Below are 22,197 nucleotides of genomic sequence, written 5' to 3'. Positions count from 1 at the left end.
TTTGGGGCCAGCTGTTGCCATAGCAACAACCCCACCCTCCCAAATGCCCCTGGGTGCCCAAGGCCATCCCATGACAACAATGCAAGGGGGGGACACATTGCAGTAACACAGCTGATCATCTACAGAACTTCTCTTACACACACAGAATGTTCACCCCGTGACTGTGAGAGCCAACATCTCATCACCCATCTGTAACTCTTCCTTGCCTTTTTTTTTTGTCCTTTCTGTGCATCCCCTTCCCACCTCAGATCTGCATTCAGATCTCCCCTGATTTCCTTTCCTCCCTGATTTCCTATCCCACTGTAGCTACCCAGACTGGGGCTCCTTGCCCCTCTGCAGCCCCCCAGGCCATTCTCCTCCCCTCTGAAGCTGAGCAGAGGAAGGAGCAGAGGCTGTGGGTGTTAATGAGCATCACACGGGGCTGCTGCTCCCAGCACTCTCCCTCTCCCACGTGGTGGGCCGGGGCACACGTGAGCCCCAGAGCAGCAATTAAGGGATTTTAGGAGCAGAATGCCCTCACAGGGCACCAGCAGATTGACACATGGTATTTCTTCCCAATAATGACTGTCCTGAAATGTATCGGATCCGTGTGCTGCTGTTTCCAGCAATTTGTGAGAACTGTTCAATGTGTAGCCAGCTGGAATGCACAACAGCACATAATTGTTCTATTACTGCAGACTTCAATTGTTTCTCTTTTATTCAATAAATGGGCATTTATTGGAAGAAAGGTCCTTTTTTTAGATGCATTTTTACGCAGCTCTGGATTGGACTTGCCAGGACTGAACAAGAACAGGCCTTCCCTTTTCTCACTGTGCTCTTCGAAGGAAAATGGAGAGTACAAACACTGGAATTTTTGTTTTTTTTAAATGGAGATGTTGAAAGCCTTTTACATTCTGCACTGGAACAAAAATGAAGGATTTTGAAATGCTGCATGGCAGTCAAGGCAGAAGGCCACCCACGCTGACTGTGGGAGAGGGGAGAGCAAGGGGCTGCTCAGCAGCAGCCTTGGGCATCCTTTGGATCAGGAAAGCTCCCAAGGACTCAGGGAAAGGAGGATTGCTCTTGTGAGAAGCCACAGGGCAGGGGAGAACACCAACTGCCTGGAGCTTCCAGTGCCAGGAGGGATGAGGAGAGAACTGCACCCCCAGGTGGGTGTCCAGGAGGGAGGTGGTGATGTGAATCTCTGGTTTGCACCAACAATTCCACAGCAGGCCAGGAGTTCCTTAACAGAGCCCAAAACACCCCAGTCAGACTTAGAAAGTGCTGTAGAACTTACTGTGCCACCTCAAGAAGTGTTTCCTGTATAAGCAGCATTGTCTTGATTTCAAATAGATTTTCAAATCTTACAGAATACGAGGGACTGAATCCAAACCCAGGAGCCCCAAGGCTGAGGTTCCTAATTCCCATTTCAGCTGCTGTTCCCCCAGTATTAGGTGGATCTTTTAACCTGTCCATTCTGGTCAGACCACACTATCTGCCCATTCAAAACTGTCCTGAACTTCACTCTGCAACAAAAAAAAGCATAACAATAAAATGTAAAAATGTAAAAAAAACCCCCAAAACATTCAGTGCACATGTATATACAGTAAAATGTATAAACAGGAGGAAATTCCCCATGCTCTCCTAGCTTTTCCTTAAGCTCTTGAAACGTGAAATGGCCTTAAAAAAAAAGAAAAAGCAAGACGTAATTGTTTCCTGTGCAAACCTTGTGCCAGACTTTATTTTTATGGGCTGTATTTATTGACTTTAGCTATTTTTCCAGTATGCTGCACAGTGTTAGACTTGGCAAGAAATCCTACAAAGTGAAATAACATCTCTGAAAAAGTGGGAATTCTCATTGTTTGGCATGGTCCAAGGAAACTCCAGCCAAGCAAACTTATGACCTTCTCTTGTGTCAGACTCAAATCCAGGCCAGGCCAACCACTAGATCAGACTCTTTATTCCTCTTAAGTCACCAGAAAATCCAAATTTGAAGTCTGATCCAACACCTAAGTGAAGCCCCATGTGCTCTGCTCCACATTTCCATGACGAGCTCCTGTTTACCAATAAGACACCAATTGTGTTTGTGGGGCTCCCAGACAAAGCAGGAATGATGGATCTGACTCCATGCTCTCAGAAGGCTCATTTATTTTTTTGTGATACTGTATTGTATTAAAAAATACTAAACTATACTAAAGAATACAGAAAGGACACTTACAGAAGGCTAAAAAGATAATAATGCAAACTCCTGACTCTCTCCAGAGCCCTGACACAGCCTGGCCCTGACTGGCCAAAGAGTGAAAACAACTCCCAGCAGAATGCAATGGAACAATCACCTGTGGGTGAACAATCTCCAAACACATTCCACATGAGCACAGCACAGGAGAAGCAAATGAGATCAGAATTGTTTTCCTTTTCTCTGAGGCTTCTCAGCTTCCCAGGAGAAAAACCCTGGGTGAAGGGATTGTTCAGAGAATGTGAGTGCCACAGACACCCAGCATCTCCAGGAGCCCTGAGTGAGTTAACTGCACCTGTTTGGGAGCTGGGTCTTGCTGTGCCTGTCAGCTCCAGGCACTTGCTGCACTTCCCAGGGCTCTGCATGCATCCCAGACAGATGTCTGCAAAGCAGTCAGGAGAGTCCCACAGTACACACTGAGGAAGAGAGAAGACAACTGAAGAGATTTATGCTGGATGGAATGACAAGCTCAAGAGTTTGACTGCACATGGCATTTCTGGAAGCTTGCCAGCTCCAAGTTTAGTGTGTTTTGTGTACTTCACTCATAAATGTTTATTGTGACAGGTAAACACTTGTTTTGAAAGCTTGCAGGCATACTATTAAAACAGAAGTGTTCCTGACATAGTCAAGCTGTGCTGTCAAATGTTTATCTTTTGAATGATGAATGCTGGCTTCCCTCTTTGTTCCTCTCAGTGAGCAGGGAGCAGATCAGAACAGCCTCTCCCAACTTGTTTGGGCTCATTTCACCTGGGCCATGGCTGGCACTGCTGGCTCAGGAGCAGCCCTGGAATTCCCAGATGCCCATCAGAGGAGGTGATCCAGAGAATAAAGGAGGAACAACGGGGTGAGCAGGAGCAGCTCAGTGCCAGCTCTGTCTGCAATGGCAGATGCTGAGCTTTGGAGACCAGGATTCAACAAAAAGGGCTATTTCCAGAGCTTAGAGTACCTCAGAAACACACATTTCACAAGCCAGATTCCAGGAGACTTATGCTAACAAAAAAATCTTAGAAGCAACTGTAACAAATTTTTCACAAATGTATATTTTACTCTGTTTTTTAAGTAATAAGCTAGGAAATCTGGAAGCATTTAAGTCACAGTATTGGATGTATACACAGCCCATGAAACTGCAGACAGTCATAAAAGCTATTGGCAAAAACGAACAAAGAGTCTTATGGGTGAGAATTAAAATTCTCCACTTGGTGCAAATATGCCTTCTACAGAACTAGCAGAAAAGCCTGTGAAAAAAAACGACAGTAATTTCTGTGTATCTCAGTGTAATTGCATATGTTAAAAGGCTGTGGAATTCAGCAGTGATCCCATGGGCTTTCAAGTGGATTTCAGATATTTCACAGTGTGTCAGTTATAGATTGAGATGTAAGACTTTGGGGAAACCAAGAACAATCTTTGATTAGATGAAATAGCATCAGATTTCCATGAAAATGCAAATGTTTAATGAATTCATTGCTAATGCAGCTCTGCTGCTTCTTTGTTCTGCTGCAGAGGTACCTCAGCCGTGGGTTTGCTGGCCTGCAGTGGGGGCAGCACTGGGGCCAATTTAAGCAGCACCACTGTGACAGTTCCCTGCTGGGGCACAGGGATGACAGTGAGAATCAATGATTTATCACTGACTCAGGAACTTACACACGGTGTAAGCCCTGGAATACCCACCACAGGAGGCGTCAGAAATGATCCTCTCACCCAGGAGCCAGAGGAGGATTGAAGATTTGTAGATATACTGTAAATATTAGGGTTCACAGAAACAAAAGAACCCCAAAAACTGCTTAGACAGCATCTAATTACAAGGGCAGAAAAAGAAAAAATCACCCTCCTCCCAAACCTGTACATTGTGTAGGCCCAGCTTACTGCACAGAGGCTGGGCTTACAGAAAGGCTCTCTCACCAAACCAGGCTGCTCCAGCAGAAGGTGGAGTTAATTTTTGGCCTAGAGAGACCCAGAGGAAGGATGTTGAGATGCTCGAGTACATCCAGAGGAGGCAGTGAGGCTGGAGAGGGGCTGGGAACACAAGCCCTGAGAGGAACCCCTGAGGGAGCTGGGCAGCATTGCTGTGGCACAGCAAGGTCAATGCTGGGAAGGTCCAGTCAGTTCAAAGGGCAGAAGTCATGTCTGATAACAATTACAGGTCATTGTTCAAAACAGTCTGGTCTGTTCCAAGGGTTTAACTCAAAACCTTTCTCTCTGTCTGTACCTTTATCCACCATCTCTGTGAATTCAGAGAACCCTTTGTGAATCAGCAGGGCCAGGTCCCAGGTTCTGGGCATCCTGCCCACTCTGGATCTGCTGGAGTTTGGACACAAACAGGCTGCCTACAAAGGGGCTCCTGTCCTTCCTTCCCCAGCTTCAGTGATCAGCAGGGTGAGCTACTTCATCCCTTCTCTCCTGGGAAAAAGTGTGCTGTGTCCTGTGCAAACTGAGGGGACCCCTCCAGCCAGGAGCCCACACTGACCATTGCTTTTATCCTTTTAAATAAAAACTGTGTAAAAAGGGCAGTAATTAAAAACAAAACAAACCATTAAGAGTCACACCAGGCTTGTTAAATGATTTAAATCTTCATCATGTGTAGCATTTTCCTGGTAATTAAGTTGGAACATTGAGCTGGGCCAAATCTCTGCTACTGTTAGATAACACTTTAAATGCTCCTTTGCACACTCAGAGTTTTTTCAGGGTTTTTTTCACAGCCCTGACAACCAAAGGCAGGTTCCTTCAAAAGTGCAGGAATTGTTTCCCACTGATGGAGCACAGCAGCCCAAAGTGCATTTCATACTCACCACTTCAGGAGAAAGAAGAAATCTGCTTGGAATATGGGGCCTCTTTGTCAAAAAAAAGAACAACAAACTCAGAAGGAGAAGGTGAGAGACAAGCAGAGCTGCATTTTTATATGAAGTGGGAAGAAGAGGAGGTAGCTTCTCTCTGCTCATGTCTCTATTTTATTTTTTCCAAAGTTAGCACTGCAGATTGTTTCAAGAGAGGGTCCTGACCTGCCCTGGTAACAGACTGTGCCTGTAAACAAAGATCAGTGGTCGATCCCATTTTCATTTCCAGTTCTTCTACCCTCTTCCTGCCATTTCTGCCCTGGTATTTATCTGCTCTTGGCTTACCCATTCCAGCTCCTGCTCTCAGCTGTTTCTTCTCTCCTGCCCTCTCAGCACTCACTTACACCCAGCCACCCCACCCAGCACATTCCTTACAGAACAAATCTTGGGAGCAAAGCCCACACTCAGCTCAGAGGGGAGGTTTATCCTGTGCAGTGGGGGACCCCCATGCCCATCCCACCTCCATAACCCCCCCTTGCCCAAAAGCCCTCCCAAACTGCCCAACTGCAATCCCATTCAGTATTTTGTCATAAGCACAACCAGCATTGCAGGGTAATCCAGGTGAATCCAGTGATTTAGTGATGCACACACATCACCTTTGCAATTTGGGCAGCCAGCCTACAAAGCCCTTGGAGGTTAATTGACATTGCTAACTCCTACCTGGCAAGTGAAAAGAATATTTAGATGTTCAGTAAAGGCTTCAGGTGAAGCCTTCAAAAACTTAAAGCTAAACAACAACAACAAAAAAATCTCAAAATTTAGGTCTGTTTTAAAAATCCTCCCAGGCTGGCTTCATATATCATCCAAGCTGAAACTGTTCTGGTGATGTATTATACATGGAGACTGCACTACATCACCAGAGTTCTGACACTGCCATGTTCAGGGGATGCTAGGATGCAATGCAATGAATTACTACAGTGGACATTGACAAATACACTTTAGGGGAAGTTTAAATTAATTTTTTCAGCTGCTTGCAGTTGGCTTAGAAAGGAGCTTTTATTAAATAAACTGGTGGGAGAGTGGGCAGATTCAGAGCCCTTGAGGAAGGGAATGGCAGAACAGAGAAGAGACAGGACAGAGTGCAAGGAAGCAATTTCAGCTCTGGATTTGATGTGCTCTGTGATTTTGGAAAAGCCAGCTGGGCCAAACCCTGGCTGTGCTCACACAGCTCTGAGGAAGCATCCCTGTGTCCAGGTCAAACACAGATGCCAAATTCTCAGTGCAGTCCCCTGTTTTAGGACATGAAATGAAACAACGTGGACACTGGATTTTTAAGGTAAAAAAGAGGGTGTTTAATTTCTGACTCTAACATTTACAGATTTCTAAAAGTGACAGTGGATTGGAAGGTGACAGTGCCACCTCTCCAATGACACTGGACAGACCAACATTCTATCAAATTTTTCTTCTTCTATAAAAGAATGCAAAACAATGAGTTATTGCATAAAGTGTGTGAGAAGGTTTGTTACAAGAATACAACATCAGAAGGCTCAGAAAAACTTTAAAAAACCAGGACAACAGTGCCCCCTCCTTGGACTGGGCATCAAGCAGTGCCCCCAGTGCAGAGAGGAAGGGGCTGCTGGAAACACCTGCACAGGTGTACAGGAGCACAGGGGCTCTCACCTGGGAAATTCCTCATCACCCAGTGGTCCTGGGTTTGGAGTGGGGTTTTTGGGGAAAATAAAGCAGCAATAATGATAAGAAAAGGGTGAAGTGTAGCTGATCATGCCAAATCCTTTCCTGAGAAGCAAACACTAGTGCTTTTGAGAAAGCCATGAATACTAAACACCTTTTCTCTCTGGAGGAATCTTTTGTCATTTCATGGGGAATCAATTAACCACAGTGTCTTATTCAGGTAGACTTTAGATTACTACCATATCCCTTCACTATAGATAATTAACCTCAGTTTCTGAATTAGCAGCAAAATAAGCCAGTTATTAGTTTTTATAATGACTAGAGCTCAATATTTTGGGTAGTTAAACACCCAAGAGTTTAAATTAAAATAGACATCTGACAGAAATCCCTAAAGTGTTCTTCAGATCATTAATATTATAAATTCCACAGTAGATTGAACTGACAATGTTCCCTTTTCCTTTTGGAGCACTCCAAAGGGATGAGCTACTCCCTCAAATCAGCATTCAGTTTGATCTCTGAAATAATCTCTCCTTGATACCTAAAGCCTCAAGGCCAACAGCATAGTTAAACTCATATCCTCCTCCTGCCAGACTTCTGTCTGGTGAAGAGAGAAACATAATGAATGGAAAAGCCCAAGTTCCTACAGTCTGCTCCACATAACCAGGGCAGACTGATGCTCCCATCCCAGAGCAAAGCCCTGCTGAGGGTCACAGCCCAGCAGGGCAGAGGGGAGGGAGCAGGGGGGACTCTGGAGCTGTCAGGGGGTGTGGGCTGTGCACAGCCCCCATGGGATCCTGAACCAGCCCCAGCCTCTGCCCTCCCCAGGTCCCTGCAGGGAGGTGTGGGGCACAAGGGAGAGAAGCACCAGGGCTCAGGGATCCTGAGACAATGCTGCTGCCTCCTCCTGCCCCTCAGCTGTCCCACTGTGCCTGTCCCACCCCTGGCAGATGCTCTTCCTCAGCACCCTCTCCTGTGGCACTCACATTCCCTGGAAAAATCCCTTCACCCAGGGTTTCTCTCCTGGGAAGCTGAGAAGCCTCAGAGAAAAGGAAAACAATTCTGATCTCATTTGCTTCTCCTGTGCTGTGCTCATATGGAATGTGTTTGGAGATTGCTCACCCACAGGTGATTGTTCCATTGCATTCTGCTGGGAGTTGTTTTCACTCTTTGGCCAGTCAGGGCCAGGCTGTGTCAGGGCTCTGGAGAGAGTCAGGAGCTTTCATTGTTATCTTTTAGCCTTCTGTAAGTGTCCTTCCTGTATTCTTTAGATAGTTTAGCGTTCTTCAATATAATACAGTATCATAAAATAATAAATGAGCCTTCTGAGAGCATGGAGTCAGATCCCTCATTCCTGCCTTTGTTGGGGCATTCCCTGCAAATACACCACCAGCCCATGCTGGACACTGCTCACCATCAGAAAGCTTTTCCAGTGCACACTCTCCATCACCCCTGTTACTTGATGTCCTACCTAAACTTGCCTTTTCTTCCCACCATGGTGCCACTGAGACTTGATGAACTTCTTGTCCAGCCTTTGTTTTCCTCTGCTCACCAGTTCCCTTTCCACAGACCCCCTGCCTCTTCCCCACACCCTGCATTGATCATTCCACCCAAGTTTTGTGCCTTGCACTTGCCTCTAATTTAATTCCTTTTGTTTTCCTCCCCCAAAGCATTTCTGCAGTTTGTAGAACTCATTTGAATTCTCACTCTGTTGTCCAACACATTTGCAGTCCCTCCTAGCTCGGTGCCACCTCTGAGTTTCATAAGTGCACTGTCAATTCCATCATCCAGGTTGTTAATGGAAACACTGAACAGAACCCATGGCCTCCCTCCTCCCCAAGCCTCAGTCAGCCTCTCTGCCCCTTTGGAGGGCTGGCAGGGGATATTTCCCCACAATCTACCACTGACTTGTGTGGAAGCTGTGACTTCTCCCAGTGAGTTCAGTGAGCCACAGAGGCACAAACACAAATCCTGAACATGCTGCTCAGCTCACAGCAGGCATCACCTTTATTCCATTTTTGCTCCAACCAGCCATGCGTGACACCACAAAGGAAAGAAAGAAGGAACAAAAGCTCCAGGGATTGTCCCACTGCTAGTAAAATGTGTGTTCTGAGAAAAATGGATGTTTACCTTCCCATTTATGTGAATCAATTAGTGATAAATATCCCCAGGGCATGGAAAAGTCTAACACAGATAACAAAGGATATGCCCCAAATAATGGAGGATTAGAAAAAGGCACACATCAGTAATAAAATATCAGCTGCAGATGCCACTTGAGAAGATTGCAAAACAGAGAAGAGTGAGGAGCTGAAGGAGGAGAGAAAGCAGAGGTGATGAGGAGATTGCAGGATCAGTGAAGATATATTGTGACTGTGCTTTTTGAGTGTCTATGTGAGAGTTAAAAGGGTTCAGTGTCGAGCCAGGAAGGTCTCTGGGAGAACAGAAGGGCAATTTATAAACAAAAGAGTCAGACAGGGCTTCTATGCCCAAAAATAAGTCCCTTTTTTTCCCAGTTCTATCAGTCCCTCTAAGAAAAGATATTACCTTTCCTTTGAAACCTTACCTCTTGACAATACCAAAATAGAAAGATGCCCTGGCACTCTGATAGGACAATGGGAAATGGATGCCATGAGTCTAGAGAGAAAGAAACCTTTTAAGGATGAAAAAGGACCAAAGGTAGAGCTTCTCAGGAATTACATTTTATCTCATGAAAAATGTCACCAAAAAGGAATAAAAATTGGTTCCCCTTCCTCAATAGCTTCATTTTTCCCAGGATGTTTTTATCAAAAAATGAAATCTTTCTTTCAAAAAACCTCTCAATGTCCCTCCCTCTAAATCCCCAAACAAAACATTTGTAGCTTTAAAGCAAATGGAGGGTTCCTAGTTGGGCTTTTTACAGCTCTGAGGCACTCTTGCAATGTAAATAATGAAAAATGAACATCTCAAGGCCATTTTTTTAAACCCCTCAGTAGGCTTTTAATATTGATCTTTTCCAGCCTTCAAGTAAATAATAAAAAGCAGAGTAAGGATGATCCATTTCTGTACCCACAGCTGGGCTCTCCAAGGGACATTGGCACCTACAAGACCTGCACTGTCAGCCCTTGGGCTCAGGACAAAGAGGACACCTGTCCCAGCTGCTCTTTGGAGCCAGGTTCATCATCCATCAGCATTGTCCTCTCTGGGGTCTGTTCTCCTTTGACAGCCCCCTTCCTCCTGGGTCATGCCCAGCTCTCCACCTCCACCCTCTCCTCCACACCCCCAGCTCTTCATCCTCCTCCACCACCTCCTCAACCTCCTACACCTCCTCTGGGTTCCTCCTTTGACAGCCCCCTTCCCCCTGGGTCACACCCAGCTCTCCACCACCACCTCCTCCACCTTCACCTCCTCCTCCACCACCACCTCCTCCACCTTCACCTCCTTCTTCTCCACCTCCATCTCCTCCTGCTCTGGGGTCTGTTCCTCCTTTGACAGCCTCTTTCTCCCTGGGTCACACCCAACTCTCCACCTTCACCTCCTCCACATCCACCACCTCTTCTACCTCCTCCTCTTCTTTCACCGCCACATCCACCTCCACCACCATCTCCTCAACCTCCTCCACCTCTGGTGTCTGTTCCTCCTTTGACAGCCCCCTTCCCCTGGGTCACACCCAGCTCTCCACCTCCTCCTCCTCCACCACCTCCTCCACCTTCACCTCCTTCTTCTCCACCAGCACCTCCTCAATCTCCTCCACCTCCATCTCCTCCTGCTCTGGGGTCTGTTCCTCCTTTGACAGCCTCCTTCCCCCTTGGTCACATCCAGCTCTCCACCTTCACCTCCTCCACATCCACCACCACCTCTTCTACCTCCTCCTCTTCTTTCACTGCCACATCCACCTCCACCACCATCTCCTCAACCTCCTCCCTCCACATCTGGAGTCTGTTCCTCCTTGGACAGCCCCCTTCCCCTGGGTCATACCCAGCTCTCCACCTCCTCCTCTTCCTCCTCCACCATCACCACCTCCTCTTCCTCCTTCCATCCCCTCCTCCTCCCTGCCCCTGCTGCTCTGGACCACAGCACCTCACAGTGCCCTCGCCTGCCCTGCCTGGCACCTCCCCTGGCAGGAAAGAGCCAAAGGAACCAACAGGGAGCACATCCCGAGGCCAGGGAAGAGCTGCTTTCGTTTGGAGAAATCCTGTTGCTGTTTTTGGTTCTCAGCATGTCAGCAGAAACCCGAGGCTTGTCAGGAGGCTGCTCCCAATCCAGTAATTACTGGAGGTGCCTCTACTTGGCCCTGTCTTGATCTTATACTGTGCAATCACTTTATTATTCAGTTTTATTTTATTATTCAGTTTGATTTGGCAGCTGCCTGAGGAACCTAAGGCTACTCAAGCTGTATATTTTAAGATCTCTAAAATCTGTTGGTATAAATTCTTTTAAAGTCTTCAGGCCTGAGTCAACACTGTTAATTCTGCAGCTCCAGCCCATCAGCCTGGCAGGACACTTGACACAGGCATGCACAGGGCTCAGCAGCAGCTTAGGAGGGATCTGGTGCAGGAGCTGTGGTTTTCCCTCTGGCTCCCAGCCAGCCCCACTCAGGGGCATCTTCTGAGGGCCTCAGCAGAGACAGGAAAAGCTCAGCCCTTTGGACAGTGCCAGAAACAGACACTTGAGAGGAGAGAAAACATGATTGCTGGTGGAAATGACAAGTAAAAGCTGTGCTGACTGGGTGGGGGTATGGGTGTAACCCTGCTGCTTCTTCCTTCAGGGCCTGTAGTGAAACCTTCTCAGACCTGACAAGCACTCTCCTTCTCCCCTTCTCTGCCAGGCCAGGGGAATTTTGGACCCTTTTCCAGGTGGGGGCTGTCCCTCTGCAAGGATCTAAGAAAACTCCTCACCTCACTTTATTGGGTCCTTGGATCTCGTCTTTTCCAGACAGAGATTTGCAGGTTGTTTAATGTTCAGGTTTGATTTCCATCTGTGCTTTGATTTCAGATTACTCTCTCTCCTCTCAGCCTTTTCATGATCAAAACTCAGATCCAGCTTCCCCCCTCTGACTTCAATCAGTTTTAATCCTCCCTCCCTAACATCTATTTTCCTTCTAATTCCCTGAAGAATTTCCCTTCTGGGATCGCCACTGTTCACATTCTCTAACAAGTTCAAAGTCCTTCACACTCTCCTTTCATCCCTGCCACGCTCCCCTATCACAGACTCCTCTGATTCCACCTCTTCAAGGGCAGAAATGTGCATTTTCATCCAGGATGTTAACAGGTTGGAAGAGCTGGATGCTCAGTGCTGCTCTGTGTTCACACATCAGAGGCCAAGGAGAGCCCAGGGGATGGTTCAGGTGCTCACTGGAGGCTCAGCCAGGGCTCTGTGCCCAGAACCACCACGGGGCACAAAGCCTTGTCCACACACACAATTACCCCTGAAGGGGAGCAGGGCTTTGCATCCAGCTTGCACCTGGAGCCACGGCACAGGAATCCCATTTTCCATCCACTCTTGGAGGCTGTGGAGTGCAGGTGACTCTTTCTTGAAGAGAAGCCACACTTTTGTGGCTCTCAACCACAAAATTAATTTGCTTTTATCTGTAGGACTTGGTATTTCCTTGGACATCCTGCACTGCTGTCACCTTGTGCTCAGCAGGTGGAGAAGGCAGTACTGAATTATCACCACCAGTCTGTGACTTTGTTTCACTGTTGTCATTAACGTCACTTTTCTGTGTAGCAATTAGTCCTTTAATTAGTCCTCTGATTGCTGCCAGCAGTGCTCCCCATCCCTTCTGGGTTTCCCAATGACAAAATCTCTGCTGTGACACCTCCTGGTAGGAGTTTTCTGTCACAGCTGAGGGACCATGTGGCCCCATGTCCCCAGCAGGTCCCACAGGTGTGGCTCTACCTTCTCCAGCTCCCTGCTCCTCTGTCAGCCTTGCTGAGGCTGCAGTGGTGGCAGCCCTGGCTCTGTCCCTGTCCCTGTGCTGAGCAGGGAATGTCCAGGTATGGTAATCAAAGAGCCCTGTGGCAGGGAGGAATGATAAATTCGACTCCATGTTCTCAGAAGACTCATTTATTATTTTATGATACTGTATTATATTAAAGAATACTAAACTATCAAAGAATACAGGAAGGACACTTACAGAAGGCTAAAAAGACAATAATGAAAACTCCTGACTCTCTCCAGAGCCCTGACACAGCCTGGCCCTGACTGGCCAAAGAGTGAAAACAACTCCCAGCAGAATGCAATGGAACAATCACCTGTGGGTGAACAATCTCCAAACACATTCCACATCAGCACAGCACAGGAGAAGCAAATGAGATCAGAATTGTTTTCCTTTTCTCTGAGGCTTCTCAGCTTCCCAGGAGAGAAACCCTGGGTGAAGGGATTTTTCAGAGGATGTGAATGCCACACCCAGGTTTCCTTGGGGATTTCTGGGTGCCTGCCCTGTACTGCCCAGATCTCCTGACACAAACCCCCAGCCTGCAGGACAGCATGTGGTGTCACACAGCTCCCTTTACAAGACCACCACACATTTTTTGAGCAAAGAGGTTCTGAGCCTGTCCCAGGAGTGAACACATCACCCCTCCAGCAATGGCAAACCATCTAGGATGGGACAAACTGCAGCATCAAATCCCCTTTTCCCCTGACACCCCCTAGGATAATGCTCTAGGGAGCACAGAAAGAAGTGACAGCCCAACCATTTCTTTTGTTTTGGAGCTTTTTAAAAATTTGCCTTTAAAGCTATAACTTAGAATACAAACCAAGGCATGAAACTCTCTTGAAACTGATTTAATTTCAATTTACTTAGCCTGAAGATGGTTTGTGGAGTTTCTTTGCTCTGGAAATGCCCATCAGAAAGTTTTGGTCCCTCTCCCTCCTCCAGACACAGTTCTCCAAGTGGATGGGAAGATGCAGAACAACTGTATTTCCATTTTATAGGATTTTAAAACAAAATAGCATTGGCTCAATCAGTGACAGCCCAAAGCACACACAACAGCGTTCCCATGAGAGGTCATTCACCATTTGTCACAGAAACAGACCTGGATCCCTCCGTGGTGCAGGGAGGCTGGAAGGGAGCCCAAGGAGCCTGGCTGCCAGGAGCTTTGTGCCCTGGGCTTTGCTCCCAGCCAGGGAGCAGCACTTCCCCAGCCCCACTGCTGTCCCTCAGGAGCAGCCTCCCTCCAAACCTGCTTTCACACCAGTCCCCCCCTCCAGATGTGAATACCCTGCAGATTCACACCATCTCTTACCTCTGGAAATAGTTACATGGGCACTTCCAAGATAAAGCACTCCCAGAAATGCTGAAGTAATTTTAGTAAAATAGTCAGTTTTACACCAGCTCTCACACAATGCCTCTCACTGCAGCCCTTGTGTACTTCCCAGCACTGAACTGCATAACATGACTAATGGCTGTCATGCACAGCTTGCTCTTCCTCTTCTAGGATAAAAAAGACTCCAGATATCTAAGTATGAAATTTCCCTTTCTACCAAGCATTTTTGTTTTCCCCAGGAGCCATCCTCCTGGTCTCCTGGCATATCAGCTGCTCTGAATCAGTGGGGAGGTGCAGAGATACACATTTGGAAACATAAAAGCCAACTCAACCTGCTGTTAGAAGAATAAACAACTTGTAGGGCTGTGTTCCCTTTTGGCAGCTCTTTCCCTTCAGGGAGTGTGAGGGAGCTGCCAGCTCCTCCATCCTGCCCTGCCAGCCCTTGCAGCTCCTGGCTTTGCACCTGAGCCCTCTGTGCAGGCGAGGGGGCTCTGGGTCCAACAAACACCTCACACACAGCCACTGATTTTTGTGGGAATCCATCAAATCAGAGGGTTTGGGAAAGCTGCAGAAGGCAGGGCTCAGAGACAGCAGAACTGTGGTTAGAGCTCAGCAGCAGCCATGAGATTGGTCAGCAGGAAAATTGTGTAAGAAGTAGAAAAGCAAGGACAAACACCAATGGTCTGTGTATTAATGCTTGTCTAGAATAACTCCCTGAGCTGCAGAAAAGTTTATCTAGTGAGATATTAGGGAGTTCTAAGCTTGATAATGGAGCTCTGTGCAGTGTCTTTGAAGGCTCACAAGCAGGTGTTGGATTTGAAATAATCCAGCATTGTTTAACCAAAGGTACCTGTGCTTACAGTGGTGGATGGAACTGCTGTCAATGTGCTTTTGCTTTGTGAGATTGGCCAAAAAACTTTTAAAGTGAGGTGTAACATTGAGTTCTTGGTCTGCTGCCTGGGGTGTGAGCTGCTGGCATCTTCCCATTGCCATAAGCATGGAATGAGAGCAATGCTGGAAAATCAAACAGCTCAAGGCACGATCCCAGCAGTCCTGTCCTGTTCATGGCTTGTACACAGACCCTGGCCAGTGATCAATTTCTTGCATCTTCCCGTTGCCTTCATCATCCTGGGTTCAGGCCTCTGTCTTGCCAGGCAACTTTCGATGTGTTCAGGCACCCAAGGCAGCTGGAATCAAGGAGGGTTGGATGTGCAGGTACTGTGAAATCCCCCTGTCTGCCATTTGGTGGGCCCAGGTATTTTTTAAGGTCTGACCCTAAGGGATTCATCCACTGGGAGCCATACAATTAATCCAGTTCTGCTCTAGTCTGGTTTTGGGCTAACATCCAACACTACTCTTTCTCCCTGATCACACAGATAGCAGAGAAAAGCCATTTAAAGGTGAAGATTTCTGGATAAGAAGGAGGGCCTGACAAGCAAAATGGAGACTGGGAGAGTATAGGCTTAAAACAGCATTTAAAATCATTGGAATAACAGTGTGCAAATGTATAAAACCAGTTCACAAATTGACTATCACTGGTCAATTGGAATCCAGGAGAAGCCAGGGTTAGGAGCCCTAATTGTATTTAATGCTGCAGTGGGGCTCAGTGTACTAATTACATGTCAGTTTTCCAATATTTCTGCCAGGAGTATTTCAAACAAAAGATAATTGTTCTTCAGAGGGTTTCAGCACTGGTTTATTTAATTATGTTGGCATTTTCATGTGTATTGTGAAAATGCTAGCAGAGAGAAAACTGCCTTAGTAGGAGGTGGAGTGTACTGGGGCAAAACAAAGGAGGGGGAGATTTGAGAAGGAGGCAGATCCTGGTTGCTGAAGGCATTCAGGGGCTTGGAAGGGATCAAATGAAGAACAGATCTAACAGGAGCCCCAGCATCCCAAACACTTCTGATTCTTCCTAGGGTATTACTGAGGGTGGGGAGGACTCCAGTAAATAAACTGACAGCACTGAGTAGGAATGGTGTAAACATCTTCCTCAGCATCAGAGATGGGAATGCTGCTAAAAACATGCCATTATCTACCCCAGGAAATCCTGAGGAAGCTTCTACACTGATCCAGGTGTGCCCTTCCCTTCTTCCCTCCTCCCCAGGTGAGCCTGAGCACAGGGGTGTCTCTTGTGTCCATTTCCACCCACTCCTGTGGAGTCTGTTTTTCCTCCTCAGTGCAAATACCTGGGCTAAGAACATCCTGAGAGGAAGGAGAAAAGGGCAAACTGCTACAGCTCACTAGTGAGAAGCTAAGTGGGGCATTAGTCTCCAACCTTGGCTCAGGGTTACCTATATTAAAAGTACAAACACATGGCAGGCACCAGGAGCTGCTAATTTCAGCAGCAGCTCTCACAGAGGGGACCTTCCCAAAATAGCTCTGCTTTTGCATAACTACCATTTAAAAACTGTTTGAAATGAAATATGCTTGGAGTTTTGTCATTCTTGCAAAGTTAACTCTAGAAAAGCCTGGTCTGATAAAAATTTCACTTAATATGTCTCAAGAGTTTCAAAGCTGTGGAAGTCTCTTCATTCTGTGTTTTCAAAATGAAACTTTCAGACTTCCTAGTTTCAGCTTTCAAATAATATTTTTAAAAAAAAACCACTGTCTTCTTCATTTTAGATCAAAAAAGAAGCTCCTTAAAGGATGTCAAAGGGAAGATACAGCATTTTGCCTCACTTGAAGGAAAGGTAGCTGTTGATCTGATAAATATTTATTTTCCTTGGTCATAAACTTCACAAATGAGACTTTTTGGGGGAATCCTGATACAGACTGGGAAATCCTTTAAGATCACCTAACTTCTCACGAGCTGGGATAAACACCCTAATCCTCACTGCAGAGATGGAAGAAACATTTTGACAGGCAGCCTTTAGTCAAGGGTAACAGAAATGATCGCTGCTGTCTCTTGCTGTTTCAGAAATCATCCACAAGAACCTGGTGGCTGCCAATGAGGAACAGCTGTTCATTAAGAGACCCAGTTGAACTGATGGCTGAAAAACCTGTTCTCTGCCAAACTCAAAGGGAATGCCCTGCAAAAACACCTTTCAGAACATGTAGGCAGCTTCTACACTTTCAAAAGCCCACATCTGTGCCAATCTCACTGAGATCATAAACCTGGTCACTGCTCTAAACTGCAGGCAGTCAGGTTCAGAGCAATTCACTGCTCTCACAGCTCACCAGGCAGCTCTCACCCAAATGGCAGCACAGACTGACAAACCGGGGCAGAGACAACAATGAATAAACTGCTCATTAAAATAATAATGCTGCCAGCACTAAAGGAATGACAAAAACCTACTTCACATAGCTGTGCTTGCCCTGGTTATTCTGTACAGAGAAAAGCTTGGAGAGGGCATTGAAGGCATCTGAGACAAGATGATGGGAACACCTGGGACCTGGATAACCCTTCATTCCACAAACACCTGCAGCTCAGCTCCTGAAACCAATTGGCTTCACTTGCTTTTTCACTTCTTAATTACCCCTTTCAACTAAAGCCACCTGAACTCATTTGTTTCTTAAATGGGGAAGTTTTGTTTCTCCTGTTCTCTCAGTGCTTTGGATAATTTTTTTTCCTGAAAGTGTTTCAAATAACTGTGATATTCTATATTTAGGGATATAAATAAAATAAAGGATATTTAGGGATATAAATAAAATAAAATCCTTAACCTCTAGTTTCCAAGGCTGGGTGCTGTACAGCATGAGGAAAGCAAAGCAAGCCTGACTCCAAGCAGCCCTGGGTGTGCTGATGATGCCTTGAGAAGGCTGCCCTAGAACAGAGACTAGACAGAGCTAAAGAATAAAGCAGGGATTTATTAGGAGGGCTCAATAGATCCACCTTGGGCAGCACAAGAGCCCAGCCAGGGCTGCACCCCAGGTGAACCAAATGGTCACAAAATGCCCAACAGGTCACAGGGTCCCTCACTTTGATCAGCTCTGCTCCATTTGCATATTGGAGTTCATTGTCCCATTCCAGCTCCAGCCTATCCAATCCCATCCCTCTTGTTTTTCTCTCTCCAGCCCACGGTGTTTGTGCTCTTGGGGCTGAGATTTGGATCATTTGTCCTTGGTCCCCAGCTGGAGCAGGAATTGTTTTGTCTCCCTGCTCTGTGCACAGAGCTCACCATCCCCTCATGTGAAAGCTCAGGACTCCACACTAAAGCAGCTCAGAATGTGAAAAATTAAAAAGCTGAACCCTGAGGCATCACCCAAGGTGACAACACCCCAGCACAGAGGAGGCTCCCAGCCCTGCCTGGTGCACCTGGGTTTGCTCGTGTCCTACTTGCAGAGAGAGCCCTGGCAGGGGATCTCTGCACACACCATCCCCTGAATATTTCCTGGATGAGTATAAACCATATTTTAACTGCTGTACCATAATTCCCTTCTTTTAATTAGAAAGTGTGCTAAATACTTGTGTCCTTGGGGATTCTCATTGAACTAGTCAGGTTTCTGATCATGGAACTTCTGCGTTAATGAGACTTTTAGTTTGACTTACAAAAGCTCTTACATTTACACAGCCAGGCTTTTAACTTCAAAGTCCTTGAGAATTGTTGCTGTGCATCTGCCTTGTCTGGGGCCCTAATTCACAGTTCTGGTCTCTGGTTATTATATAGGGAATGTTTTGTTTAGTGTTTATAGATATGTATTTACAGCATTTAGGGATATTAGAGCTTATACCAAGCTCCATTGCTATAAACACTGATCAAAGGGACAGTTAAGTGAAGCTGAAGCACTAGAGGAAAATATTTCTGCAGTCACGATGGGAAAGTACAGCTGGGAGAAGAGGGGAAGCTGCCTGCCTGGTTATGCCACTTTCAAAGCCTCCAGCCCTTCTCTCTGCCTTCCTCTCCTGCCAGCCACCAACCCCAAATGCCTTTTGACAGAGCAGGAAAAGCACCTCAGCTCTTGCTGAGTGTGTTTGTGTGGCACTGCCTACATCCAGGCACACACAAGCTCCAGAAAGGCTGTAAACACCAGGCAACAGCCAGTGCTGAAGTGTGTGTTTTTATTATATTTCCTAGTTTCATTTATTTTCCTGTGGGAGACAGAAAAAGAAATTGTTTTGGTGACCATTTAAGTCAGTGTAGATCCATAAATACTTTTCCACTGTGTTTATTTTTCTTATGCTGCTATGAATGTTTTTCTAGAGTTCCATTAATGCCCTTGTAAGTCATGTCACATCCATCTCCTCATCAATTTTCCTTTTAAACCCTGTCACTTAGGGAAAATCAGAGAATTCTATTGCAGCTTGAACATTAGCAGCTTTTGGAGAGTTCACTGTTCAGTTTTATGGAGGATTAGGAGTGCTCATTTGCTGCAGCACAAGGTTCTGACACAGAAGCACCCTGCAGCCCTTGCACACACCTTTGCACACCTAGTGTCACCCTCCCTCTGCTGCTTCCTGGATGTTCACTGCTCCTCTGATGTACTGAGCCTCATTTCAAACAGCTCCCCTGCCACACACACCAGTTCATATCAGGTTAGTTAATATTAGATACAAAGCTTTGAGCATGGGCATGACCTATATTGAGCAGCTCCAGAAAAAACCTAGGAATTTGGGTAATTTAGGATCCTCACCCGACTCTTGCTCTGAACTGGAGGGAACAACAGCTTCATCCTGGAAGCAAGCAGTGAGGAGGAATCAGCAACGTTTGGTGCATTCATAATATAGATATTATTTGGCAAACTAGTTAAACAAATTGTTTCCTTTCAGGCTCCTCGTGATGTGTGTGGTTGGCAAGCCTTCCTCCCTGCTGCTCTGCCACCTGCTCTCCCTCCTGCTAAGGGAGCTCCATCTCCAGCCCCAGCTGCACCAGGCTGCCTTTGCCTCAGCCATGGGCAGAGGGCTTCTCTTGGTTTGGAAAGCCAGGTGTCTGCTAAGGAAGGCAGGAGCCTCTCCTGAAATGGAAAATGGAAACCCCCTCCCTCTGAATTGCTGTAAATTTTAAATTGAGGGACTCTCAGGCAAAGATATGGGAGCAGGAAATAACAGATCTTTACTAGGGAAGAAAATAAAAATATAAAATAAACACTGCAGTAAACTAAACCAACCCTGGCAGAGGCAGAGCACAGCCTGACACCCTGTGGGTCAGGGGGCTGGCAGCAGTGCCACTGGAATTGTGGCTCAGCCCTCCTGCAGGGCCAGGGCTGGTTCTGCTGGAGCAGGGATCCTGGAGAAGGGTGCACTCTGCCTCTGAAGGGCCAGGGGCAGAGGCAGCTGCTGCTCCTCTGGGAATCCAGTGGAGAAGCTGTGCTGGTGTTCCAGAATCTCCAGATTCTATCCAGGTAGGAATGCTTGGCTCCTCCCCCTGGGCTCACATCTCCCAGTGGGATGCTGCAGTTCTTATCAGCCATGCAGGGACATCCAATGGCCTCTTATCAGCAGGTGTGTCCCCAGAGGGAGGAGTGGGTGTGCAAGAGATAAGGAAAACTGCCCCCTGATCAGAAGACAGCTGCCCCACCTCTGACAGATGGCAGTAGAACACACATTGCCTTGCTGTCTGGGACAGGAGTTTTCCATCAGCACCACGGGCTTCTTCCAACCACCACCTTCCAGACTGGGCAGGGTTTGCTGGCTCCCACTGAGTCCGGGGTGTGTGGGTGTGTTTTGATAGGCAGCACACCAGACTGGTCCTTGCTGGCAAGCTGCAGATGGACCAGCCCACACTGAGGCTTGGGGAGGCTCAGAGAGACCATCTGACACAGGAGCCTCCCTGCCTGCCAACACCAAGGGCAGGGTGAGCATTTCCCACTGGAAAAACCCTCCCTCTCAAACCATTCCCCACTGGAAAAACCCTCCCTCTCAAACCATTCCCCACTGGAAAAACCCTCCCTCTCAAACCATTTCCCACTGTCTGTTGCACCTGCTGGGTTCTCACTCTTGTTTCCTGCAATGATAATGTGATGAAAAGACCTTTGCAAACAGGACAGCCCTGTGCCTATGCTCAGGATCTGCTGTGTGTCCATGGCAAGAAGAACTCCCCAGGTCTGGAGGCCATGGGCTCTGATCCTCTGTGCCACTGCCAGCAGGGGCTAGGTTCAATCTCTTCCATGTTAAAATTCCCTCACCAAGTGCATCTTTGTCCCCCTCCTGTGGCTGGATCCCATCACACACACAGGGTGTGGCACCAGGGATGGATGGACCCTTGGCCATGCAGAAAGCAAATACTCTGCAGAGAAACTTGTGGTATTTCTTCAGGGAGCATGGACCTGAGGAACTGAAGTGGGTGATTTCTGCTGTGCACATACTGTTGTTCTTCCCCAAACAAGAACTTCAGACTGCCTGACTCCCAGCCTTGGTTCCTCTAGAGATAAACAGAATGAGTCCAGGACATCTCATCTGTGCTGGCTGCACTGGACTTACAGCAAATACATTTAATGTGCTGCCTACATGTGCCATTTAAAATAATCCTTCTGCCACCTCTAAAGTGCAGATCATCCTTGAAAATTAAGTCAGAGCTGTCTACATGTAACAATCATTACAGCCACATTAGGAAAGACTTTTTATTAAAGAGTCTCTGGAGTTTGGGAAAATAAATAAATTAATGAATCACCAGGACTTGTCTGCCCAGGGTTCCCACATTCCCTGGCTGCAGCATCATGTGAACTCTTCTGTAACAGGATGGAAACAGAGACATCCCAGGAGGATTTATCAGGCAGCTGCCCTGCCTGACCCACCTTTGCCCTGTGAAGAGATTCTGGCAGCCAGTGCTTGAAAAAATGCCTTTTATGTCCTTACTTTCCCCCTCTTCTATTAATTTGCAGTCACAACCATCACTGTTTGATCCAGGGAGCCAAAAATGTCCATCTTCATTATTCTGACTGTTTGCAGCTGAACAGGGCACACACACACAAGGTCTCAGACCTCCAGGCAAGACACAATACTTGACAGTCAAGAACCAAGGGCCTTAGGATGTTTTCCACCTTTTAACAAATGTTTTTTTTTTTTCCTTTGCAGTTTCTGTGTCATTCTTGCTGAACCTCACCTCCTGAAGGTTTTTATTATGCAAGATTTTGTCACAAGGAGGCTGCATAAGGATGGGGAATTAAACCCATGTCTTCCCAAATCCAGATCAGTAGCACAACCTTTGGCTCATCTTCTGCCTCCTTGTCTAGCAAAGGGCACTCTCCAAAGGGACACAAGCACACATTACACCCCCAGGTCAGGAGTGTGGGATGAAAAGGATGAATACATACCAGCCCATGCCCTAGAAATCTGCTCTGTACCCTCCAAGGATTTGCAAATAGCACTACTAAGAAGCAGAAATTAAACCCACAGCCT

At 46.9% G+C, this 22,197-nt stretch overlaps 1 protein-coding gene across 1 annotated transcript in view; it reads right to left on the bottom strand.

The window, feature by feature from the left end:
• Window positions 1–10,463: 10,463 nt before the first annotated feature.
• The window catches only part of LOC127060289 (NADH-ubiquinone oxidoreductase chain 5-like), a 173,982-nt gene continuing 162,248 nt past the window's right edge, over window positions 10,464–22,197 (bottom strand). Inside the window, exon 4 of the mRNA XM_050981970.1 lies at window positions 10,464–10,596. Coding sequence (XP_050837927.1) covers window positions 10,464–10,596 — 133 coding nt within the window. The remainder of the gene's footprint in view (window positions 10,597–22,197) is intronic.

This window comes from Serinus canaria, chromosome 19, assembly GCF_022539315.1.
Source record: "Serinus canaria isolate serCan28SL12 chromosome 19, serCan2020, whole genome shotgun sequence".
Classification (NCBI taxonomy): domain Eukaryota; kingdom Metazoa; phylum Chordata; class Aves; order Passeriformes; family Fringillidae; genus Serinus; species Serinus canaria.
This window is presented reverse-complemented; position numbering and strand designations above follow the sequence as displayed.